Below are 27,297 nucleotides of genomic sequence, written 5' to 3' on the forward strand. Positions count from 1 at the left end.
TTATTTCCAATTTCAGGGAAACCTCATTCAGTTCCTCTCCATTTTACAATATGAGAATAATAACCTTTAAGTCTTTAAAGTAAATTTTGTGAAAGTACCAAAACTAGGCAATTTTTATTTTCAGATTTAAGTTCTTAAGCATCTATCATGCTGTAATAAACACAGACTTGTTATTCTGTAGAAATGATCCAAACTTTTTGTTATTATTGTTATTTTGTGACAGCATGCAAGACGACAGCCTAGAAGCTTCTACTTCCATATCTCAGCTTCTAAGAGAGAGCTATTTAGCTGAAACTAGGCATCAGGGAAACAATGAGAGGAGTCGAGCAGAGCCTTCCTCCAACTCTTTCCATTTTGGCAGTCCTTCTGGAGCGGCTGAAGGTGGAGGAGGCCAAGATGACCTTCCAGATCTTTCAGCCTTTCTGAGCCAAGAAGAATTAGATGAAAGTGTCAATCTGGCAAGACTGGCAATCAATCATGACCCTTTGGAGAAAGCAGATGAAGCCCAAGCTAGAAGATGTTTTTCTTCTGATCAGATGAAACACTCACCCAAATCAAGTTTTGACCCTAACTTCTGCCAGGATAACTCTCGAAGTCCTACCAGCTCTAAAGAGAGCCTCCAGGAGGCAAAAAGGCCACAGTATCGTTCTGAAACCCAGTCCAAAAAAGTATTCTTAAATAAGGCTGCCGATTTCATTGAAGAGCTGTCATCCCTTTTCAAAGCCCATAGCTCCAAAAGGATTAGACCTCGTGCCTGCAAAAACCACAAGAATAAATTGGAATCTCAAAGCAAAGTTATGCAGGAAAACAGCTCCAGTTTCTCAGATCTATCAGAAAGAAGAGAAAGATCTTCTATTCCCATCCCTATCCCTGCAGATACCAGGGATAATGAAGTGAACCATGCCCTTGAACAGCAGGAAGCCAAGAGGCGCGAAGCTGAGCAGGCTGCCAGTGAGGCAGATGGGGGAGACACCACCCCAGGGTCTTCTCCTTCGTCTTTGTACTATGAAGAACCTCTGGGGCAACCTCCCCGGTTCACTCAAAAGTTACGGAGCAGAGAAGTTCCAGAAGGAACCAGAGTACAGTTGGATTGCATAGTGGTAGGAATTCCACCACCTGAAGTAAGGTAAAAATATCCCATTAGTAATGTTTGGTAATTACTTTCCATCTACTGTGATCCTCCTCATTTTATCTTTCACGTATGTGGTTTCAAAAATTATATACTCCCTTTGAGTCAGAGTTTAAAGCAACACTGTCTAATAGAAGTGTAATATTAGACATACATTCAATTTAAAATTTTCTAGTCATCACATTTCTTAAAAATCAAAAGAACTGGGTGAAATTAATTTTAAAAAATATATTATTTAACCAATATATTAAAAATATTACCATTTCAACATGTAATCCATATAAAAATTATTAGCAGGATATTTTACATTCCTTTTGTCACCAGGGCTTCAAAACTCAATGTGAATTCTTCACTTACAGCACATCTCAGTTTGGATGCTAAATTTTCCTAGGAAATACTTAATGTGCATTTAGATTTCAAAAAAATGTAGTTGAAAAAGTAGATTGTTAGACCCAAGTTGTTCCAAACATACTTAAAAGTTCTGTAAGAACTGAACTGAGTATCGGCTTTTACATTTAAATTAATTAAAATTAAACACAAATAAAAATTCAGTTCCTCAGATGCACTGGCCACATTTCAAGTGCCCAATACCACATGTGGCTAATGAACACGTATTAGCACAGGTCTACAGCCTGTAGCTTAAAAAACAAAGTATTTATGACCTATACTCAATGAATACCTGTGGTATTTTTTTAATTAAAAAGAAACCAAATAATAGAATAAAGTCTGATAGAATAAAGGTAGAATAAGGCTGTGACAAAGATCAATCTAAAGATTTATTTTACATGTATTTATTAAATACTTCTGATATCCACTTAATAAGCACTCTTCTCCCTAATGCCAAAGTCTTTCCCTAATATGACTGATGAGTAGAAAGGATATTCATCTTTTATGTGTCTACCATCAGCTTTTCTGTGAAGTAAGTAAAGCTTAAGCTTCAAGGCTCTTCATGTGCACAGGCTACATCTAATTTTGTGTCCTAATTTTATTTTATTTTTTTAAGAGGTCTTTACACTTTTATGAGCTTCAGGCCCCACAAAATCTGGATCCAGCCTTAATCCCCAAGGTGACATTTGCTACCTCTTATATTATAATGTAATAATATATGAATAATGTGCTGGAAATATATTACTTTTATAGAGAATTACTGGTATTTAGAGTCCTATGAGAGTTACTTTGCCTCCCTAACCACCTAATTACTACTAGAATACTATTTAACATTTGTTCTAGTTATGTAAGCAGGGCCTCATCTTCTTTTTGCAAAATATTCATATTATAGGGTAGTAATATCACTAGTATTAATAATATCTTTAATTATGTATTCCTATTGGTTAAAGGGATTTTAGTATAAAAACATATTCATATATTGAATTTTGCTTTTCAGAGTCAACATAAGGCAATATTAAATATTATTTCTACAATGGCGTATACATTTTACTATTTAGCTATCCAACTGACCTCCTTGAGGGCAGGGGTTCTATTGTTTTACCTTTGGATCTTGAGCACCAAGCATGGCTTCTAGCCTACAGTAGTTATGCATAATACAGTAGTCACTAAGTTATGAGTAAACTAATGCATAAAAAAACAGGAAAACAAGAAACTCAACTTAGATTTAAATCAGGAGTGATACAGTTGGACTAAGATGTGGCAAAGGGTTGGAACTGCACAACACAGGGCAGTGTCTACCCTTCTACTCTATGCAAGCCTGATGACACTCCCTGGAACTCTGGTCAGTAATGTTGGCAAGATGTCATCATAGCACCATGATGTATACCACTCAGTGGCATCTGGTCAGTCTAAGCAAGCTGGTAAGCACTCAAGTTACGGCACACATACAACTTACTTAGATTAATCCTATCCATTCCACTAGTTTCTGGTCATAGATTGGACTCTTTCAAAAAAATTAGACCAGATCATTCAAGACTCATCCTCCCCATTCTCGACCATGACAATCTCAGATACAAAAAAAGACTTCAGTGCTCCCGTGAGAAAAATTACCCAGGAAGAATTACAAAATACCCATTCCTTGAAAAACAAAGTAACCTGGTGGTCACTCAGAAACTATTTAGTCAACCAATTAGATATTTGCAAATTTAAAAGTGAAAGAAATATACACAACTTCCATGTAGCAATACCAGTTTTTACCTGGAGAGCATTTCTTCAGTGATAGAATTCATGTCTGTATCCCAACCACTGTTTCGGTGGCAGGAAATTAATATGTACTCACTAAATATTTTCTGAATTTCATGACAGTAATCATATTAAGAAAAAACTTAGGATTTTCCAAATAGACTATTAGCTGTCATTATTTTCCTAAGTACAGAACTTATATAACTCTAATCACAAAGCAAATATGTATTGAGCTTTTGCTCTAAACTCAGCACTGTGACCAGTGCAATGACAGAGGCGGGTATAAATGTGTCCCTGCTCTCAAGGAACTTGCAATCCAGTTAAAGAAATCATCCTAACTCTACTCAGTACTCAGTACTCTGTAATGACCTACATGGGAAAAGAATCTAAAAATGAGTGGATATATGTATATGTACAAGTAATTTGCTATACAGGAGAAACTAACACAACATTGTAAATCAACTATATTCCAATAAAAAAATAATGATAATAAAAAGAAATCATCCTAATTTTTTTTTTTTTTTTTTTTTTTTTTTTTTTTTGCGGTACGCGGGCCTCTCACTGCTGTGGCCTCTTCCGTTGCGGAGCACAGGCTCCGGACGCGCAGGCTCAGCGGCCATGGCTCACGGGCCCAGCCGCTCTGCGGCATGTGGGATCCTCCCGGACCGGGGCACAAACCCGTGTCCCCTGCATCGGCAGGCGGACTCCCAACCACTGCGCCACCAGGGAAGCCCCATCCTAATTTTTATAGGACAACCATAAGACTATCAGACTTCAGAGAAGGGCTGGAGGACTAGAAAGGTCAAAGAAGACTTCAGAGACATAAGGGGATTTTAGTTGAACCTTGAAGAGTAAGAAGTTAGGTAGAAATTTAACTCATTTATTCATTCAACAAATACCTATTGAGTTACTAAAGTAACTCATTGATGGTACAAAATAATTGGGAGCTATTGGAGGTCAGGGACCTTGTTTTGAAACCAAGTCTAAAACTCTTCTAAGAGGGCAGTTCACAGTCTAATAGAGGAATCAGACAGACATATAATCAAAACATTGCATACTGTGTAATAAGGGCTGTAACAGAAGTATGTATAGGATGCAATGGCAGCTCAAAGGAAGATGTGATATTTTGCCTGAAGAGCAGGATGAAGGAAGCATTAACGCTGGAGGTGCCACTTTAGTTGAGAAAACTAAGGGTGGAAGAGGAAAGCAAGGGGAAAGGCCTAGAGACGAACGTTTTCAGGGAACTGCAAGTACTTGGCTATGTGACGAACATGGGATAACAGGTGAGGAAAGATGAGGGAAAAGACAGAAGAAGTAGGCAGAGGGACAGGTCCTTTTAGGCCAGGTCAACTCAACATGTTTACATAAAAGTACAGATGCTGGAATAGTAATAATATCTTTAGATGACAGTGAGGAGACTGAACTAACTGGAACACAGTGGAGCCAGATGATTTCAAAAAGCCTTGAAAGCAAAGTAGAAATAATTCAGAAGTGGTTTCAAAAGCAAGTGGAGGGCTTCCCCGGTGGCGCAGTTGTTGAGAGTCCGCCTGCCAATGCAGGGGACGCGGGTTCGTGCCCCGGTCTGGGAGGATCCCACATGCCGTGGAGCGGCTGGGCCCGTGAGCCGTGGCCGTTGAGCCTGCGCGTCCGGAGCCTGTGCTCTGCAACGGGAGGGGCCACAACAGTGAGAGGCCCGCGTACCGCAAAAAAAAAAAAAAAAAAAAAAGCAAGTGGAAAACATTTAAGGTTGTGTATAAGGACGTACTAAGATGAAAGGGAGAATTTAAGGAGAGTTAGTCTGGAAGAATGAGTTAGACCCCAAAAGAATGGAGTCATGAGGCCACTTAGGAAGCTGTGAAGGGTATTCCAGGCATCAGATGCTCTGATCAGACCAGGGTAGGGGTAGTGCGAAAGCAGAGAAAAGATGTGAGAGAGCAATATTTAGAATAAAAGAAACCAAGCCCAACTTGGTGAACGACTAGATAGGAAGGATGAGTCTGAAGCTGGGTACCTGAGAGAACTCTGGGGTCACTGTCAAGGTCTGAAAAACTGGAGGAGGTGGATGATTTGAGTCTGAGGAGATGGAGGGACCATATCCAGTAGACAGTCAGAAATGCAGGATTGAAGGTCAAATGAGAGGGTAGTGGAACTGGAGACATTCCAAGGAATGCCCTGGACACTGGGAAATTTGGACACAGTATCTCTGGCATTACAAAGGGACTATAAATACAGGTAACACTTGGAACTAACTTCTAGCTGTGCTAGACTGCGCAAGGGTTTTCCAACCTTCTTTTGGCAGTAATTCCTCCTCCCATTTTTCTCCCCACAGTAAATCTGTTACATTACCCCAATACATACTTCACACACACATGCACTTTTTTTTTCTTTTTTTAAAAATTTTTATTGGAGTATAGTTGCTTTACAATACTGTGTTAGTTTCTGCTGTATAGCAACACACACACACTTTCTAAAGATAAAATTAGTGCTTCTGGGATTGAAGAGAGTTGGGGTGGAGGGGAGCGTGCAGTCCTACCTTGCTCACCACTGAAATTCCTAAAGCATCTAAATAGAACCCAGAAGCACAGATTTTGATTTGGAGGACGCCTTTAAAAATGCATTAAAATAATGAGACACTTTGGTTTGCCATAAAGGAAAACACAGTCAAAAAGAAAAGTATCCTTTTTGCTATTTTTGCAAGAAAGTGTAATACATATACCTGGCAACTGAGGTCTAACCTTGTATGTGTGTGCCTCTTTGTGTTCTCAGTATTCTACCCATGTTTTTATAACCCTAGTTTATCAAACTGAAGAATCCTTTTTGCCTATATTTGTTGATTTCCAAGTTGATTGGGAAGAAATTGTTTTGTTTTGTAAGGGTAGGATCCTGTATCATTAAAGCTAGCTGTTTTTGAAAGCTTGTTAATCTTGAACATAGCTTCATTGGAGGAGCTGAAATACATTCATGCGTTACCCACAGATGAAAGAGTCTGCAGGAATTCACAGCAAATGGCCCTGATCCCTTTTTGTATCCTGACTCAAAATTCTTTTCCCAGGAATGTACAGCTGGGTCACACTAAGTATGTTTGCTTGTACATAACGCTCTGAAGCAGCAAAAATTTACCTTTTATAGATGCTGATATCTGCTTTGGCTATTAAGTTTTTGCTATTGCTACTTCTGGACATTTGCCTGTAAGTGGCTGCTGAGGAAATAAAAAAGGAAATAAATTAGCTGTAAAGACAAAGGATGCTTGGGAATTCCCTGGCTGTCCAGTGGTTGGGACTCCATGCTTGCACCGTCAACAGCACTGGCTAAGATCTCACAAGCCGTGTGGCGTGACCAAAAAAAAAGACAGAGGATGTTTGAAATAATATCGGGGAATTTTAAAATATTGTAAATAATTATATATGATATGTAATGTAAAATATTATGTAAACATTTTAAAACATTACATTATTTAGGGGCATTTTCTTAAACCTTTTGGGAAAATCTATATACCTTCATTTAGTCATTCATGCAACAAATATTAAGTGTTTATTAATGTGCCATGTACTGTTCCAGGCAATAGGATTAAAGCAGCAAACAAGGAAAATTCCCTGCCTTCATGGATCTTAGAATCTAGAAAAGAACACAGACAAAAATTCCAGTGATTATATAATTACAATTGTGATAAATGTTATAAAGGAGGGTGCATAAAGCCAAGGGACCAAACCTTGTGAATGGGTTGGGGAAGGTTTTCCTAAAAAGTGGTATTTAAGCTGAGACATAAAAGATGACTAGGAGTTAGGCCAGCAAAGCGGAATTTAGGGAAAAGTGTTGCAGGGTGAGGGAATGACAAATTTGAGGCAGTGAGACAGTGGTTAACTTTAAGGCATTGAAGGGACTGATGTCACCAGAACATAAAGAGTGAGGAGGAAATGGTTTGGGATAAGTTCAGAGAGGGAGGACAGAGGCTGGATTTCAAGAGCCTCCCAGAACAAGCTACTCCAAGTGGGTCCCTGGACCAGCAGGTCAGCATCACCTGGAGCCTTGGTGGATATGCAAATTTGCAGGTTCTACGTTGGACCTACTGAGTTAGGATCTCTAGAGCGCAGGCCCAGACATCTGTGCTTTAACGAAGTGCCATTTGTTTCTGTGCTGAGAACTTCTGCAACCTCTACAGAGACCTCCTCACCCAGGGGGCTGGCCCCTTGCTCTGCTCCTTGACCTGAATGCTGTAATCTCTACTTCATGCTCCAGCACCTGCTCCTCAGTCCCTACTCCAACAGTACACCCCTCACAGCCTCTTTCTGTTGGTGTCACTCACCCTAGCAGGTGGTTCTTGGAGGTAGATCTGTTTTGAGATAGAAAACCAAGCTAACTTCTGTGGTGTCCACTTGGCCCACGGGAAAACCCACATCTTTGCCCTCACAAACTTTGGAAATGTTGGCGGTTTCCAATGCAGCCCTCTCTTCTTGCTCTTCCCTCTTGGACAATGCTAACTATCATTTCACCTTAAAAGTTTTTGAGGCAAGAGCTGGGTAAAGCCTCTGTACCACCACCAACTCCAGAGGCTACAAGTCAAGACCTCCAAGGGATTCTGTAGAAGTCCCTGTCACTTGCCTATTAACCTTCTCTATTCAATCTCTAAACCTCCTCATCTATACTCCCAAAGTGGAAAAGGATCACCAGACGGAATTTTCTGAATTGTTTTACAAGTGCATTTTGAATAGATATTGAAGAATATCTACAATATGGATATATTATAAGAATAATAGCACAAATATCTGTGTGCTGCCTTCCTATCATTTTTAAATCCACTGTCTTCCTGATCCTGTCCTTTCCTCCCTGCTCAGAGGTAACCACTAGCCCAAATCTTGTGTTTTCTCTTTAAATTTTTCTTAGCAGTTTTTCTTCATAATTTTACAACGTATCCTTATGTCCTTAAACAATATTGGTACAGAAGTATTTACAGGTGAAACGACACAAAGTCCTATATTTACATTAAAATAAGTCAAAGTGGGGAAAAGAGGAAGGTATAAAAGAAACACATCTGCCGTTTGTTGAAGCTCAGTGATGCGTGCGTGGGGGTTCATAATACAGCCTCTCTACTTTGTGTACATTTGTAAGTTACCATAATAAAGAGTTAAAAAAATTTTTTTTAATTTTACTGTTGTAAAATGCTTATGTAAGTGGAATTATAATGTACGTATTCTTCTGCTACTTGCATTTTTTTTCTCTAAAAAGCATACCCGTGATGCTGCGTGTAACTCTCATTCATTCACTTTCATTGCTACATAGTATTTTACTGTAAGGTGAGAGAATTGTATCACTGATGTACATATGGGTTGTTTTCAGTTATTTTCCTAATAGGAACAATGTTATTATAAATGTTATAGCATAGTCTCCTGGTGCACAAGTATGTCTAGGCATGGAATTGCTGGCAGAGCATGTACAACTTCAACTTTATAATAACACCAGATTATTTTCCAAAGGAATTGTTTCATTCTACATTCCGACCAACATTACATAAGTGTTCTGGTTGTTCTACATTGTTGCCAATATGGATATTATCAGCTGTTTTAATTTTTACAAATCTAATAGGTATGAAGGCTTCTTGTTGTGATTTTCATTTTCATTTTCACAGTTACTAATGAGGTTGAGATTCTTTTAAATATGTTTATTGATCATTTAGGGTTCATTTTCTATGAGGGGTCTGTTTACATCTTTCACTAGTTTTTCTACCAGTTTGTTCTTTTCTTATTGATTTGTAAGAATTTAAAAAATATGATTAGGAAACTAATCATATGACATTGTGTGTTATGAAAATATTCTCTCCCCATTTGATCTTCCTTTATGGTATCTTTTGATAATTAGATATTTTTAACTTTAGTATCAAATTAAGTGAAGTTTCCTTTATGGTTTTGGTTTTTATAGTTTGAGTCTAGTGTAACAAGAATTTTCCACCTGGAAGAACTCAATAAATGTTAATAAAAGTTAAAGCATAGACATAACCATCCCACCTGTAACTCCACACTCCTGTGAGTGAAATATAGCCATTGGACATGAAAACTTAAGTTCGTTAACTCAGTAGTGGTCAAACAGGACATATAAAACACTGAATTGTGTTATGAAATCCAACATAACTTTGAGTCCTGTTAGAAAATGTCTACTATTATATACTCCAGTCGCACTCTCTATATGAAGAGTCATTCTGATGCATGGAGAGAGCTGAAGGTGTCAGTAAGTAAATAAACTACTTTTTGGCTATTTCAGGGCTTACATTCTTTACTTATTATCAGGCATCTAGTCCCCAAGCCTTCTTGAAAAATAAAAATGAAACAGACTAGAGGCCATAATAATCTTAATTTGAATTCATTCACTTAACATTCATACAACAAACATTTTTTGGAACAGCTATGTTGTGCCATACACTGTGCTAGGAAACAGATAAACAAGTAGTAAACCAAACAAACATGATAATCTCTGCCCTGTGGTGTTTATTGTCCAGTAAGGGAGAGAGATATTAAACAAATAAACCTATAAGTAAACATACAATTATAAGTGATATGTAGGTTCTGTGAAGTAAACAAACAGGGTATTAGGAGAGGGAGTAGTAGGAGGTGGGAAAGGGACATTGGAAAGGCTGGGTCAGGGTTAACGGAAGGCTCTGAGTAATCATTCTTTTAATGAGCATTACTACTGGTGAGCCACAATAACACATTCAAGTTATGTTTAGGAGTTGTTAATGTGCTAAAACAATGAGTCATAATATTTAGTCATACCATATTTTAGACAAAATAGTAACCTAAGAGCAGAATGGTGATATGTAGCTTAAAAGTCCAGTTAAATCTGAAAAGTGTGTCTCTTCAGTGTCTTCATTCCCAGGCTTGGTAGCTAGCCAAATCAGCAGGTCTGGCAAGCTGGCCTTAGTGCATTAAGGATGGAGCCTTCTTTATCATTTGGACTTGTCCCATTTCCCCAGATCACTGACTCATTTCTGCTGAACCATGAATCATGTCTGGCATCCAGTGCCATTCTGTAAGTGTCATGAAGATTTGGAGTTCTAAAAACATGCATCTGGGCAGGGTACTTCTATGAAAGCATTCCCTAACGTGGATAGACGTTTGAGGAGAGCATGTTTCCTCCTTCCCCTCAAAAGTCTTCAGAGTAGCTGGGTAAATTTTAATTTCTTTTCAGTAGGCAGCCTGACTGGTGCGTTATTTCTGAGTGGGTCATGGTGTTAAAGTAAGAGTGACAGCGGTTACTAGCTGTCCTTTGGGGCTGGCTGAAGCCATCCTGGACATCTGAGTAAGGACAAAAATGTTTCTGACAGAGAGTTTGGGCATTTGAATCACTCCACTTATCGCCTCCAGCTGTCCAATTGCTCAGAGATGTTTCCACTCTCATTTTGGTAAAGAAGAGAAATGTTATCCAAAGAAATGAGATAACCTTATAATGTTTATATAAGGGAAGGTGTTTGTTTTGAAATATTTATATTTGTCTTATCAAATTAATACAGGTACATTGCTTAACAAGTCAAATAATATTAAAAAACGGACGATTTTCAACTCTTTTTGCAGTTTCCTATTTATTCACCTCTAGATTTCTAAATTATATGCCAGTGGTTCTCAAACTTTTTGTTCTCAGGACCCCTTTACAATCTAAAAAATTATTGAGGTGCAAAAGAGGTTCTGTCTATGTGAATTATATCTATAATTATCATATTAGAAATTAAAACTGAGGAACATTTTAAATAGTTGCTTACTTATTCATTTTAAAATAACAGTGATAAACATGCTCATATAAATGATTTTATGAAAAGTAACTGTATTTTCCCAAAAAAATATTTGAGTGAGAAGAGTGCCATTGTTTCACGTTTTCTGCAAACCTCATTAATGTCTGGCATAATAGAAGACAGCTAGATTGTCCTATCTACTTCTGCACTTAGTTTGCTGTGATATGTTGTCTGGGTTGCAGTAAACTTTAAAAATCTGGCATTGTACAGATATGTAGCTGGAAGCAGGAGGAATACTTGAATAGCCCTTTCAGATAATGTGGCTATTCTGATTTGATACTACATGAAAATTCAACTGCAGTAGTTTCTTAAAGGTTAGTTGCAATATGAAATCTGAAACCATACCAATGAACTTTTGTACCCTGCTGTACTAAAACCCTTTGTCTGTCTTGAACTTTGAATGGATAACATCACGTATTGGTCACTTGGAAAATGAGTAATGTAGATCTTCCAAATGTTGACACATTTTATTATATAATATTTAGAAAATCATATATGTTAATATCATGGATTTCATTAAAAATCTCTTTAAGTATTAGGAAGCCCTAAACTCACTATGGGAGATACAAGTTTTCCAAAACTCTAATTTTTCCTTGAAAGCTCAAATTTTTTCATTGGCAACAAATGGGATCAGTTATTTTTACTTGAAACAACAGGCTTACTTCCTTCATTTTTGAGAAAACGTCTGCCGAATACCCAAATCTGAATAACCATAATTTGTCAGCTGTTCTTTCAAGTTAAGATACTTACTGTCTCATGCATTAAGTGCCTAGTTCAACTTAAAAAGCCACACAAGTGCTCTTCTGTATTCAGGAGAAATGCTTTATGCTACTTCCCATTTCGCCACCCAGAATGTTAAAAAGTTGTGGACTCAACGTTGAGATGCAATAAGTGTAATGATTTTTACTGCTTCATAGAGGACATTTTTAAGTGAACCTGGCTTTTATTTTTTAACTTCAAGTGTGGTGGTGAAGAACACAATGACCACTACTCAGTTTTATGCTGCTGAAGCACCAGCAATTTTACCCACTGTGGCTTTTGCACCATCAGTGTAAATGTTAACACAGTGAAAAGGCAAATACTATCTTAGTATTATAGGAAGATAGTTTTGTCTTCACAGAAAGTGAAAGTGAAGAGAACCACTGTAATATGCTTATAAACCACTATTGCTTGGTACGCTGATGCTATTTTCTCTTTACTTCCTGTTCCAGAAGATGGTGGTTTAGCACCCCTTCACTAAACCAGAACCTCCATTGTTCCTTCCTTCATCGCCTCAGTATAATCATAACACACTCTTGTTTTAAAAATTTTAATGTTTAACTTCTTGTTACTATGCAAGTATTATTTTCTGCCAAGCCCAGTAGGGAAAAATGACTGCTTCCTTCCTTGTATAACTTTTAATTTTCACCTGGAGTTGATGACTGTTTCGTTTTTTATATGCTTAGCTCCGTGGTCCTAAGACAATTCATCTCAGTTTTCCAATATATTTGTAAAACATTTCCTAAATATTCTTTTCCACACAGTTAAGCCACCAGGCCCATTTATTTTTTACCCTTCTTCCTCTTGCTCCAATGTGGAGCAGCTATTCACACAGCCAACAACTCAGCCTTCATCCTGGGGCATCTCCTAACTGCTCAGAAGAGAGGATGCAACCTGCTGGGGGAGTCTAAATGTTCATTTTCTAAACCTGGAATCAGTGACCCTATTTTAAGCTCTGTATCTTCCTCCTCCATTGACAGTGTGTTTCCACACCCCCAAACTTGTATCTCTAAATCCTGAAACTTGCTGGGGTTTTGCTGCACAAATTGCTTTCTTTCACTGACATCTCCAAGTAGGCACTTCGTTTTCAGATTTTTCAACTCTCCTCGCTTCTCATTCTGCTTTCCACCTTCCAAAAGTGTCTGAGGTCTCAGGTCTGCTGTTACCTCCCTTCCCATTCTTTCGGACATTGTGCTTTTATCCCTTTAAAAACCTCCTTTAGGGCTTCCCTGGTGGCGCAGTGGTTGGGAGTCCGCCTGCCGATGCAGGGGACACGGGTTCGTGCCCCGATCCCGGAGGATCCCACATGCCGCGGAGCGGCTGGGCCCGCGAGCCGTGGCCGCGGAGCCTGTGTGTCCGGAGCCTGTGCTCCGCAACGGGAGAGGCCACAGCAGTGAGAGGCCCGCGTACAGCAAAAAAAAAAACAAAAAAAAAACCCTCCTTTATTCTCATTTTAGGGTCATTTCCAGCAGAGAGTAAAGATAAACACATGCTTTTCTGGACACTCACTATTTGTATTTACAACTACCTTGCTCTGAGGGTTTGTTCATACAAGCTCCATGGGGTCTTGCTGAGATTCATGCTTTGGAAGATTTAGAAGCCCATTTCAGCAGCTGCATGTACTGCTCCTGCCACAACAGATCAAACAATGGCATAGAATTTGATGAAGCATATAAAATACTTACAAAATATTAACTATCAATTATTTCCATCATTTGGTCTTTCAACAAATCCAACACAATTTTTCTGCGTACCTACTATGTGCCAGGATGCTGCTGTAAGTGTGGGATTATATTGGTAAGACTGACAAGGTCCTCTCGTGGACTTTATAATATAGTAGGGGGAGCAAATAATAACAAAGTCAGCAATCATATAAGACAATTTCAGATAATAATAAGTGCTATGAAGATAACACAAGAGGATAATGTGATAGTGTGTGAAGATAAAGAAGCTACATTAGGAAGAGGATCAGGGATGGCCTCTCCAAGGAGGTAACATTTGAACTGAGGCCTGACTGATGAGAAGGGCCTATTTTTATAAAGACTGAGGGACAAGGATTTCAGGAAGTACAAAAATCCTAATATGGAGAGTAGCTTAATGTGTTCACAGAATAGAAAAAAGACCAATGTGGTTGCAACACAGTAAAGGGAGAATGATGGGAGAAGGGATCCAGAAGTCAGAGCTGGGAGGCAGGTTTGAATGTTATCCCAAGTAGAGGTGATAATTGAAACTAAGGGATGAGATAATGGCCAAAGGAGAAAGTGTATAGAAAACTGTACTAGGCAGTGTGGATGCTGCATGAGCTTGTAAGCCACCGTCCCTACCTTCAAAGAACTTACAATTTAGTGAAATTGGTGAGACAAGACAGATTCCCCTAAATAGAGAATTATAAAAGACAGTATAAGGGGAGATGGGCTCAGTGATTTGCGATGACCTAGAGGGAGGGGATATGGGGACATGTGTATGCATATGGCTGATTCGCTTTGTTGTGCAACAGAAACTAACATGGTATTGTGAAGCAATTATACTCCAATAAAGAGCTATTTAAAAAAAAAGATTATAAAGCAGAAACGAATTTTAAAAAAGACAGTATATAATCAAGCCTTGCATGACACAGTATAGTTTAAACAAAAATGGTAAAGTAACAATCATTGAGAATTGATGGTAAAAGGTGCTTTAAGTAGGAGGTGATACCTGAGCCAAACTGATGGATGAGTTATATTTGCAGTAGCTGAAAGGTGAGGAAGAGAATCTCAGCTAGAGAGAAAAACATGAGCAGAGGCTTGAATGTAGGGGTGAATATGACATATTTATGGAACAGCAGAGAAAAGCTTAACTCTTGGGAAGCTGTTGAATAGGTGAGTTTTCTTAAATGTGCTTTAGAATCTTGCTTTATAAATGGTGGGAGGGAGGGGTTCAAGCACTGAGTGGTTAGATCTCAAATTACAATAAAGATTAACAATTGCCAGGACTCCTTAATTTTTGACATTGAATAATGGTAACATCTCCACCTAATTACTTTCTAATATGATGTTGATTAATAATTATTACTTTAAAAATAAAAACAATTATAAAAAGGGGGACACTGAGATACCTCACCCCATCTATCTTCATCCATCTTGTTTCCCCTCACCCCAATAGGAAGCCACTTTGATTTTCATTCCATTCTTTCCAGTTTTCCTTATGCACATGCAAACAACATGACTATATCTATTTCCTGCCCCCTGTTTTAGTTTCCTAGGGCTACTATAACAAAGTACCACAAACTTGATGGCTTACACAACAGAAATTTACTGTCTCACACTTCTGGAGGCTAGGAGTCCAGAATCAAAGTATCAGCAGGGCCGTGCTCCCTCTGAGACTCTGAGAAGGCTCCTTCCTTGTCTTTTCTAGCTTCTGGTGGTGGCGTTCCTTGGCATTCATTGGCTTGCGGCTGCATCACTTCAATTTTTTCTTTCTGTTGTATCATTCTTAACAGGAGCCACTTTCTAATTTCCTGAAGAAAGTGTCACTGTGAATCCTGCCATTCCTTCTCATAGTTACAACCAAATTATACCATAATAATGGATTGTTTAATGTTTTGACTCTAAGTTTGCCACAGTTTTCTTCTCAGGGAATATCTGGAGCCATTTATGTTATTAATTCTCACATTTCAGTCATGCCAATATTCTTCCTTGCAGGTGGTACTGTGAAGGCAAGGAGCTTGAAAATTCCCCAGACATTCACATCATCCAGGCAGGAAATCTGCACTCACTGACCATTGCTGAAGCCTTTGAAGAGGACACAGGACGCTATTCCTGCTTTGCTTCTAACATCTATGGGACAGATTCAACTTCTGCTGAGATTTACATAGAAGGTAAAGCAAAATACTCTTGGAGCATGGCACTTACTAGTAAGATATACGGTTATAATAAATAAGTATTTATTGAGGGCCTGCTCTACCACACACTCTTCAGTGGGGATAACAGCAGTGAGCAAACAGACAAAAATCCCTAGGTTCTTGGATAGATGGCATTTACACTGTAATAGGAGAGACAGAAAATAAATGAGATAAATCAAATATATAATGTTAGGTACATGAAATGATTCTGATCATCAATTTCAATGTGTCTGTGTCTCATGGGGGAGGCGGTTCCCACACCAGCAAGAAGCAATTCTTCACGGCACCAATTTGGTTTCCTACAGTTTAACTCAATTCTGACCCATCTACCTGGAGGTGGTGTCAGATCCAACAAGTTAAGGGCTCAGTCCCACAAGACTGCTCACCCCCACCCGCTTCAGATGCCAATCACACGCAGTAGGTGCCCAGGTTACCCACAACTTCTGTCTGACTTGGCTACAAATTGTAGGTTCTCACGAACCCCTCTTCAGGTTCAATTAATTTCCTAGGGTCGCTCACAGAACTCAGGGAAACACTTATTTATGTTTACCGGTTTACTACAGGGTATGATAAAGGATATAGATGAACAGCCAGATGAAGAGATACACAGGGCGAGGTGGGAGGGTCCTGAGCACAGGAGCTCTGACCCTGTGGAGTTGGGGTGTGTCACCCTCCCAGTGTGCTTATGTTCACCAACCTAGAAGCTCTCCAAACCCCATACTATTAGAATTTTATGGAGGTGTCCTCACACAGGCATGATCAACTATTAACTCCATTTCCTGCCCTTCTACCTTCTCTGGAGTATGAGGTGTGGGGCTGAAAATTCCAAGCTTCAAATTATGGCTTGGTTTTCGGGTGACCAGCCCGCACCCAGGAGCCCTCCCGAGTCGCCTCATTAGAACAAAGGATGCTCCCAGTGCTCTCATCACTTAGGAATTTATTAGAGTTTTAGGAGCCCTGTGTCAGGGACCTGGTCAAAGACAAATATTAGAATAATAGATGCTCCTAAGTGCTCATCACTTAGGGAATTATAAGGGTTTTAGAAGCTCTGTGCCAGGAACCAGGGGCAGAGACCAAAATATATGTTTTCTGTTATCTTACAGCATATATGAGCATATGAAAGAAATAGAAAGCAAGGAAAAGGGATAGGAAGTATGTGTATGTATATATGCGGCATGTGTGTTTGCATGCATGTGTGTGTGTGTACAGGCGGATGTACAAGACTTCACTCACCAGGTGACATATAAATGAAGACCTGAAGGAACTGAGGGAGTGAGCCACAAGGATAGATATTCAAGGGAAAAACATTCTAGGCAGAGAAATCAGTAAGTGCAGTGGCCCAGAAGAGGGACTGTGTCTGTCTTAGGGTACAGAGATGAGCAGTTGAGGTCAGAAGTTCAAGATGGGGTGAAGGTGGGAGGAAGCAGGTGAGAAGATCATGTAGGTCCTCATGGGTCACTGCAAGGACCTGGCTTTTACTCTGAAGGAGATGGGAAGTTCTGGGGGATTCTAGGCAGAGATGTGACATGATCGGACTTAGTTTTTAACAGGGCCACTCTAGCTCCTGGTTGAAAATATACCAAAAGGAGCAGAAGCAGGGAGACCATTTGGGAGCCTTGGAAAGACATTTATATCAGGACCAAACTTAGATGACTAATTTTAGGGAAAAAATCAATTTATGTACCTTGTATATTGACCTCAGTTTTTGTCCCTATTTATCTCATCCTCTGAGTTTTTTCTGGGAGACATTCTTTTTTTTAAATTTTATTTATTTATTTATTTATTTATTTTTGGCTGAGTTGGGTTTTCGTTGCGGCTAGCGGGCTTTCTCTAGTTGCGGCTAGTGGGGGCTACTCTTTGTTGAGGTGCACGGGCTGCCAACTGCGGTGGCTTCTCTTGTTGAGGAGCACCAGCTCTAGGCACACGGGCTCAGTAGTTGTCGCTCACGGGCTCTAGAGAGCAGGCTCAGTAGTTGTGGCACACAGGCTTAGTTGCTCTGCGGCATGTGGGATCATCCCAGACCAGGGCTCAAACCTGTGTCCCCTGCACTGGCAGGTGGATTCTTAACCACTGCACCACCAGAGAAGCCCTGGGAGCCATTCTTTAGTACTTTTATCATCTCTAATACCTTGTGTATGCCTTGCTTTTAGCACTTAAATATTGTATTATTATGGTATAAAGGCTGGAACTGTCTCATTCTTTATATCTCCAATATCTTATGTAGTACCAAGTACATAGTGGTTATTTAATAAACTTTTATTGAACAGATGAATGAATAATGATAATAACAATGAATAATATATGAATAGAAGTGTGTTACATGTTTTCATCCTCAAATTTTTGGAGTACAATAAATACCTCCAGATTTAGCTGTGTGATATCTTCCTGGAATACACTATCTTGAGAAGCAAAGCCAGGATCAAAGCTCTGCTAACAGTGCTGAGATTGGATTGCTGATTTTTAAAAAGTTGTGGTAACAGAGCTTCAAACACCCCCACTCCCAAGATGAAATGTGACTTGTTAATATTAGGACTGGACGGAAGAGCATCCACCTACACCTACAACATTTGGAATCTAATGTAATCCCTTCTTTTATTTAATCTATGTAGGCCAAGAGCAAGAGGATTTATGGACATCACAGAATGTCTGCAAAGACTGCTCTGTTAGTCTAAAGGCATCAGCAGGTGTTTTATATACAAGAACACGTGGAATTTGGGCCAGTTAATTTGAACTCTGTCACTAACTAGCCATGTGACCTGAGCAAGTACTTTAACTACTAAGGGTCTAGTTCCTCATCTGTAAACTAGGTGTTAGTTTAGGGAAGCACTGAGATTATCTCTAGGTCTAAAATTCTATAGGTCTTCAAATGCCTAGGAACCAGTTTAAGAAATTTTTTTTTAGGGGACTTCCCTGGTGGTGCAGTGGTTAGGACTCCACACTCCCAATGCAGGGGGCGTGGGTTTGATCCCTGGTCAGGGAACTAGATCTCACATGCATGCCGCAACTAAGAGTTTGCATGCCACAACTAAGGAGCCTGCGAGCCACAACTAAGACCCAGCACAACTAAATAAAAATAAATAAATATATTTTTTTTAAAAGAAATTTTTTTTTAAATTACATGTCTTATTTTTATTTTTCCAGGGGTTTCTTCTTCTGACTCAGAAGGGGACCCTAACAAGGACGAAATGAATCGGTAATTCCAATTTTCTATCTTATTTAGCATCCTCAGGTCCTGAGAAAGCTGTTAATTGTTTAGTAGAACTTGAAGAGGGGGGCTCCATGGTTTGACCTCAAAAAAAAAAAAAGATTGGGTGGGTTTGGAGAAAATGCTATTTCTCTTGCTTGTTGCTGCTTAAAAGATTAATTTTAATATTCCCAATATTTTAAAAATGAAGTATCACCTATGAAATATCATCATACTTATATGTAAAGAGTAAAAAACAAATAACTCAGTGGTTAAAAAAAATTCATGTTTTCTAACTAAATAATAGTATTCAAAATAACACACAATCTGGTGAACAAAAATTATATGTATGAGTGATCTGGGCAAGACATAGCCTTTTTGCTAAACGATTGTATTGGGTACTGAACAAAGTTACATTAATTTCCACAACCATTGGCTAAGCACCTCCTCTACACCAGGAACTTCACTAGATGCACTGGGTACTAAGAAAAATCAGATGCTTCCTGCCTTCAAGAGGCTCACAGTCTAGGAGAGGGAAATATGTGTATAGCAAATATAGCAAAAGATGTATACCACACATAGACAGTAAGAGTAATAAAGTGTAATAGACTATGATATAACCATGTGCAGGGTTTAAGGACTTGGCACAAAGGGCTCTTTATTGGCTGGGGAGGGAAAGAGAGATCAGGAAAGGCTTCACAGAGTTGGTGACCTTGAGCCGCGTCTTAAAAGAGCAGCAGGTGGACACCCCCGAACAAGGGAGGAAAGGGTATTTCGGGAAGAGGAGACTGTGGACAGAAGGCATGGAAACTAGAAACAGACACAACAGCCATCCCTTGAGACCACCTGAAACATGGGCAATGTCTGGAAGACAGGTTAAGGAGTCAATAACTGAATTTGCATATTCTTTCCTCTCCTACAGAAGGCAAGCTCTTAAGGGCAGAAATCATGGCTTATTCTTCAAAATTTGGGGGGTATGCCTACTTTGGAATGATAATTTGCTTCTAGCTTTTGTGCACATATGAAAATTCATAACCAGAGTAAATGATTTGTCCCTTGAACTCTCTTCCTTATCATTCTCATGGCTTCAGTTCAGTTCCTCTTCTTTCCTGTCTCTTTATGCCAGTCCCCTCCTTATAGATACTCCAACCTTTTTCTCTTTTACAGTCTCCAAACTACATACAGCCAGTTAAAAGATAATTATGATCTTATCATTTTCCCGACTTAAAAAAATTATTACCTATGGGAAAATAAAAAATGAAACACAAAATAAACAACATTTAAAAAAATCTCAACATGGGCATACAAAGCTTTATTCAATAGAGTATCAACCAGGCTTTCCTGCCCCTCCTCCTCCAATCCCCCACCTCAGGCTCTCTACATGGCTGCCATCTCACTCAAACAATGTGCGGTTCCTTTTCACCCCTTCGTTCAAGCTGTTCACTTTGCTAGGAATGCCCTATCTTCTCTGCCTGGCAAACTCTTATTTCTCCTCCAAAGCCCAGTCAAGTTCTATAATAAGCTCCTCTGCCATTGCACATACATCGCTCCTTCCTCAAGGCTCTCATAACATGGGTATGAATTTGAGCCCAATGGGTATGAGTTTGATATACAAACTTAAATAAGCAAGAAATATCTCATTTGTTCATTTTCTTTAAATCTACTTGTAGTAGTTAGGATTTAGCTCCAGTTGTGTGTAATAGTGACCCCAAATAACAGTAACTTAAATAAGACAAATATTTTTCTCCTTTACATAAAAATATGAATTTGGCTGGTAAAACAGCTCTATATTCCACTGGGTTCCAGTCTACTTCCAGCTTTCTGCTTCACCTCATTCTAAGATGTGGCCTCATCTTCTTAGACTGAAAGGAATAAAGGACATACCCTACTCCCCTTTTAAGGTCATCTCTCTTAAATTATATACTTTACTATCCTTCATATCCCATGACCAGAAAGTAGGCATGTGGCCACAGCTAGCTTCAATGAGGGTTGGGAAATGCAATCTTTATTTGGAGTAGCTATGTAAAGAAATCAGGGATTCTAATATTGTAGAAGAAGAAAACAGATGCTTCAGGAACACTGATAGCCTCTACATCATCAAATGATTCTGCTTCTGAGACTCCATCCTACCTGGTTCTGGGAAAAAATTCAATCAGTCATTATTGGGTGTCCCTTTCCCCCTCCAAATTTGTGCAAAGATTCCTGGGATACAGCAGATACAGAGATGTAGATATACAGTTTGATATTAAACACTGCTCTAAGCATCTTACATGAATTACCTTATTTAACCCTCACAAAAACCCTATGAGGTAAGAATTATTATTTCCTCATTTTAGAGATGAGAAAGCTGAGGCAGAGAGAGGTAACATCTAGACAAAAGGGAAGCCCATCCTGTCATTGGTCATCTATCCCCACAGGTTATGGGTGAGAGGCCCATGTCCCAGATCTCAAAGCCGCTTCAAGTCTAGTGCTTCGTTTCTTCCTGATATATTTGGGTACTGATATCTTTAGCAAGATTGGGAGCCTTTAACCGAGGGGTTGTCATCCCCTCTTGTTAGGTTCTCTGGCAAGATCCCTGGACCTCTCTCTTCCCCACAACAAAACTGAAATAATCTACCCTCTGCAGCCTTTTCAAGAATACTTTCTGGCTCCCTTGCCCTTCAAACAATCTCTTTAATTTAATTTGTGTAAGCCTGAAGAGCTCATTGACTCAGGCTATTTCTGCTTTTTGCCATGCCAAAATCCCAGAAGCAAAGATTTACAAAGTCTGGCCTCCTACTTGAAATAGGAGGGGGAGGGAAAACACAGAGGGCAAAACCAAAACAAATCTCAAAAAATTTTCTGCACATGCTCTGTCATAGCACTTGTCTTGAATCTCAGTTAGCTGAGAATATGCTTGAGTCCCCAGCTCTGCTGACAGCAGCTAACTCAAGGACAGAACTGGTGTCTTATGATCTTCCTGTTTACGCTGCCTAACAAAGTGTGTAGCAAAGCCCTCAGTAAATGTTTGTGTAATATTGTTGAACAAAGATTTCTGTAAGCATTTCTGAAAGCTTTGCTGAAAGGATTTTCACAACAATGATAGGTCTGTTTTATAATCTATATTTTAATCACTTCTCAGAATCCAGAAGCCAAATGAGGTATCATCCCCTCCCACTACTTCTGCAGCCATTCCTTCAGCAGTACCCCAAGCCCAGCATGTGGTGGCCCAGCCCAGTGTGTCAACCATTCAGCAGGTACAAGAGTCTAAGTGAAACACAAGTGCCATGGATTGTGACAGGCAGGCACTGTGACCATGACCATCTTGTATGGCATGATCATGTTCCCCTCTGTTGCAACTTCATAATGACCTTGGGCAACACACTTCTGTAGTCATGATAATCACTTTGTACTTGTGATGTATGATATCAGTAGTTCCCCTGGCTTTGGGAACATATTCTCTAACTTCATAGGCAAATTTCATAGCAAAAGAAACTCTACAAATTAGTCTCTGATATTCCAGCTTTATGAAGGGCATTGACTACATAGACAATGAGCTGCCAGCTCTCACACTGGCCCAAGACACTCTGTATCATGAAACTCAGTTTCATGGAGTTATTAAAAAAAAAAAAATTCTACTTTCTAAGATAGAGCAACCATGAAATTAATTTTTAGAAAGCCTCAAAGTCTCTCATCCTTCAAGTTAACAATGATGATGATGACAAGAGTGATGCTTATTGTAAAAATATTTTTAAAATACAGAAAGTATATTAAGTAAAAACTTTAGTCAAGGTTCGACTCCTCTGCCCCCACTCTTCAGAGGTACCTCCTGTTAATAATTTCTAGCAGATAGTTCCAGGCATTTTCTATGCATATCTATAAATGTATATTATGTATATACTTTAAAAATATGAAATCATACTAATATAAACATACTTGTAATGTGTTATTGATATATTTAAATATAAATATTGATGTATAAAAAGATCTACAACCTTTAAAAAAAATTTTTAAGTACTTATCTGACCCATTTAGTAATGCAGAGGGGTCGCATTTTAGTTCTAATTCAGTAGTTTGAAAACTGATCTGTGGAGCCTCAGGGGTCTATGGAACCTCTTCAGGGGGTTAGGGTTCATTACATAGCTCTGTAATGTGAGGTGGTGGGGATGGCCAGTATGTATTTACGGCCACCATGACCTAGAAAGAAATACAATCAGTTCAGCATGAAATTTGATGTCTGCAATTCATAGGCTTAGAAAACTGTCAGTCTTTGGCTTTAGATTAATTTCATACACCAAATTCTTTAGCTGTGTTATACCTATCTATCATCTGTCTACCTACCTATCTGATAATCCCAGTGACAATGAATCTATTGTTGGTTCCCTTCTAACAGTGTCAGAGCCCTCCCAACTATCTGCAAGGATTGGATGGAAAACCTATCATTGCAGCTCCTGTGTTTACAAAGGTAATCAAAATATAACTTCTTTCTGTCATGGCTTTAAACACACCACAATACCCAAACAAAGTTGTAGGATTCAAAATTCACTGATTTTATCTCAGGATTTTGGTCTCTTGTAAGTACAGGATAGGACTTGGGGTTTTGTGGTGGCTGTTACCATGTCACTCCAAGTTGCAGATTTCTAATATTAGTTTGTATAATAAGGGAAAGGTCATCCCCACTCATCACATTGATCTCTACGGCCATCCTATTGCTTTTAAACACAGTAGCCACACCTAGGGGTCAGGTGATATGTTTCTAGGCACTTACTATCCAAGGGTTTCTCTGGATGTCTTTGGTGTTCAAGGAGATGGAGTTACATGCTCTTAAGAAGCTTAATACAAAGTCTCACTCTAGAACAAAGAGCTTTCTTTTTCTAATCCATGGTATCAACTACTGTGGTGGCATCAAATTCTGAGTCTCATAATCTTTGTATTTAGAACTGGAAATTTTACTCAGGCACTTTCATTTACAAATGAAAAACCAAGGGAGGGTCAGAGAGATCAAACAAAGTATCCAATGTCACAGAACTAGCAAGTGACAGAATCAGGACTAGAAACAAGTTGTCCCAATTCTGTCTACTGTTCTTTCCCTTATATAACATAGACTTAGTTTATATGTTGCCCAGGACAATAAACTCAAAGGTGCAAAACTGAGTCATATTGGATTTGTTTTGGTATTATGAAAACCACATGGATGGAGTCTATGCCTGGATTTACAGTTTACTGTTTGTATGAATACCAAACCTAAGCCCAAAGAAATTTTATCCACTCAGAAGTATGATTTAGAGGAATGGTTCTCAATCAGGGTTAATTCTGTCCCTCAGAGGACATTTGGCAATGTCTGGAGACATTTTTTTGATTTTCACAACAGGGGGCTGGCATCCAGAGATACTGTTAAACATCCTGTAATACACGGGATGACAGCCTCCTGCAACACAGAATTATCCAGCCCAAATTGTCAATTAGTCCTGGGGCTGAGAAATCATGTTATAGAGCAAAATGGCAAAAAAAAAAAAAAAAAAAAAAAAGATGTCTTTTCCAATGAGTACTGATCCTAAAAGAATTGCTAAATTCACAACTTCCACAGAAACATCCATTTTAGCGACATTCCACCGTATCAGCTCATCCAAGATGGTTTTCCAAAATCAAGCAGAGTCTAAGAGTGAGACATGTTTATCCATAGCCGTATCAAGTTGGCAAACATTCTTATGTGAAACAAGATGCCTCTCAATTTTTCAGGTTTGTTTCTTGTAACCACTTTCGGAATTTAAGTTTTGCTATTCTCAAAGACTTGAAGCAGGAAAGCAACATGTTGTGATTTGGTGAATACCAGACTTGGACGAAGAGTTATAAGTGGACCTGTGTGTGTGTGTGCACGGGCGCGTGCGTGTGTGTGTAATATAGCTAAAAGAGCTACCCCTAAGTGTCTCTTAGTTCACTGCTAAGTCACCTAGCCTTAAAACAGAGCTTTAAATGCCGAGAAATCAGGACACTTTAATTTGTTGTGCTTATTTGTCACACCCTTTGTCAGGCAATGCTGAGTCTTCAAAGGCAACTAAATCACAGAATAACTTATACCCAGTCCCAAACTAACATCTCCTCCACTCTTCTCCTCACCACCATCTGCCCAGCTAGACAGCAAAGAGGTATCCTTATCTCCCTCCACACTTTCAAATATTTGGGGGTGCTCTGTCTTCCCTGCATCTACATCACCTGGTACATGCCTCTGGCACAACATTTAGCACAATAATAAAGATGTTTAGTTTTCTGTCTCTCCCAAGTGCCTCGAAGGCTATCTCTAATATCTTGATAGGAGTCCATAATGGTTATAATAGGTCCAAAGCCATTTTTATTATTCTGAAAAGCCTAATAGGACTTTAAAACCTATTCTTTACATTTAATTTTCATGGACTGGTTAGCCTCAAGTTTAGCTGCTTTTGTGTGGTGACTGATTACCTCCCTCTAATTAGATGCTCTGATTTGCAGATACATATATGCCTTTGATAAATAAAAATAGGGAAAAGAATTAGTCATTAGTATATGTTGTTAATTAGATAAATCTCCAAAAACATTAGATCCATGGTGGGAAAACACCAAGTCCCTAGTACAGGGACTCAAACTCTGGTGAGGCTTTCTCAGCCCTCGGGAAGTGTGCTTTTGCCTCCATAAATGGGATCAGGGTTGTTCAGACGTAGGGCACTAGCATAGGCTGTGGCTCAGATTCCAGAGGGACTTATCAGCAATGCTGTGCTTGCATTAGTTTCCATGAGTGAGGGTAGGATTGAGGTCATCGTCACTGCCAGTGACATTAGAAAATTTCTGAGTCAGAGCCACTGATGATGGTAATCACGTGGCAGAGGCCTTGATAACTGATCATTGGCGTATGTTTGTTCAGGTTATTCCTTGCTCTATTTACTTCTTTAGGGACTTCTGGCATTCCAATCCCTAAAACTCACTTTCTATACTGCCCAACAAAGCATTTCTCTGCCAATAATGGCAAGAAGCCATTTTTTTGAAAGCAACGATTAGAGAGCAGAGTTTTATTTAACTCCTTGTACCTCCTTTGGTGATAGGGAAGTACTGGTATTATCTTCTTTTTAAAGAAGGTTAAAATGAAAATGAGGGTTGCCCAGCAAAACAGTGGTAGAGTTTGAAAGAAGCCTGGGGTCCCATATGCTAATTCACTGCTCTACCTATAGAGGATACCTATATTTTAAAAATATTTTATGGAGATAGACTATCCTCCATCCTCTATACAGTATCAAAAACACTTTCACTCTGTTTATGGGGGGAAAACAGTGCTCACACTCCTTGAGTGTGAAGGGAGGTAGATGATCAAATTAGAATCTTACTCCTATCACTGCTCCCCCTCCAACAACAGCTGCTCTGGCAGGCTTTCAAGGCTGCAGCCCTGGCTCCAGCTGCTTCAGCAGTAATTTGAAGAGTGCAAGGGGGCAGGGGAAGTGAGAATTTCAAGAATGGCACATCATTATATAATAGCTGAGGCAGGAAACCCTGAAATGACAGGTACAGTGGTTGGCTCTAGATTCCTGAAGATTACATGGGCCCCTCTCCACAACCTGACAATTCCAGAGACTTCTCTGACTCAACTGTTGTACTGGGCACCTGTCACAATATAGGGGCAAAAAGGTCTTCAATCAAACGGTTCTTTATCAGTAAAAATTGCTCTGATCCAACTCCAGTCTAAAAGCACTGTAACATTCACTTCCAGCATCTCCCAAGGTGCAAAAATAGCAACTGGATTTAAAAAAATAAAGTGACAATATGAACCTTACAGCTGATATCTTTTAACCAATAAGGGAGATGCCTTTTCTCAAGGATGTCCCTGCATTATATCTGTGGGTATAGGTCTACTAAGCAGGAACTGTGTCCTTTCAACTCACATTTACAGCACCTGGCACCGAGCTTGGCACAAAGCGGGAACATAGTTATATTTATTCTGTGGTGAACTGCTTCCATTTCAGCTAAGAAGGAATTATTGCTTTTATCACTTTATGGCTTCAGAGTGTTGTTAGGAGTAGAGAAAAAATCCTATGTCAAATGGCCGTGGAAGACATGCTTCTCAAGTCTCTGTGTTGTCAAGTCATCCTACAAAGAAAGTCTTCCTGGATGATCAGTACGGTGATGACACATAAGACAGATTTGCACTTTGGATACTGTTTACTGCAGGAGGTTGTAGACTTTTCATTATAGGGACTTCAGTTCAGATCCATAATTCCTAGTTAAGGCTAACTTAATCTTTGCTAGTTGGGGAATGTTTCATGTCTTATTCATCTTCAGTGAAGTCAAGATAAATATGATCAAGTCTTACACAATGTGCCATTAGTAACAGCCTAAGACCTACTGCTGTGTTGAACATGGCCCCATCTAAACTATGTTCAAATGGTGTAACTGGTTTGGACCGGATGGGCAGCAATGTGAGCCGATTTCTTCTTATGAGG

At 39.3% G+C, this 27,297-nt stretch overlaps 1 protein-coding gene across 2 annotated transcripts in view; it reads left to right on the top strand.

The window, feature by feature from the left end:
* Nucleotides 1–224: 224 nt before the first annotated feature.
* MYPN (myopalladin) overlaps nucleotides 225–27,297 on the top strand; it is a gene marked incomplete at both ends in the record, with an annotated part of 66,316 nt that continues 39,243 nt past the window's right edge. The window contains 5 exons of one of the 2 annotated variants that reach the window (XM_082603050.1): nucleotides 225–1,126; nucleotides 15,473–15,648; nucleotides 18,814–18,865; nucleotides 21,978–22,092; nucleotides 23,229–23,300. In XM_082603050.1, coding sequence (XP_082459176.1) covers nucleotides 225–1,126; nucleotides 15,473–15,648; nucleotides 18,814–18,865; nucleotides 21,978–22,092; nucleotides 23,229–23,300 — 1,317 coding nt within the window. Of the gene's footprint in view, nucleotides 1,127–10,629; nucleotides 10,650–15,472; nucleotides 15,649–18,813; nucleotides 18,866–21,977; nucleotides 22,093–23,228; nucleotides 23,301–27,297 lie in introns of those variants that run through there. The other variant, XM_082603051.1, reaches the window with a different exon arrangement.

Source organism: Mesoplodon mirus, assembly GCF_964341445.2.
Source record: "Mesoplodon mirus genome assembly, chromosome: 2".
NCBI lineage: Eukaryota > Metazoa > Chordata > Mammalia > Artiodactyla > Ziphiidae > Mesoplodon > Mesoplodon mirus.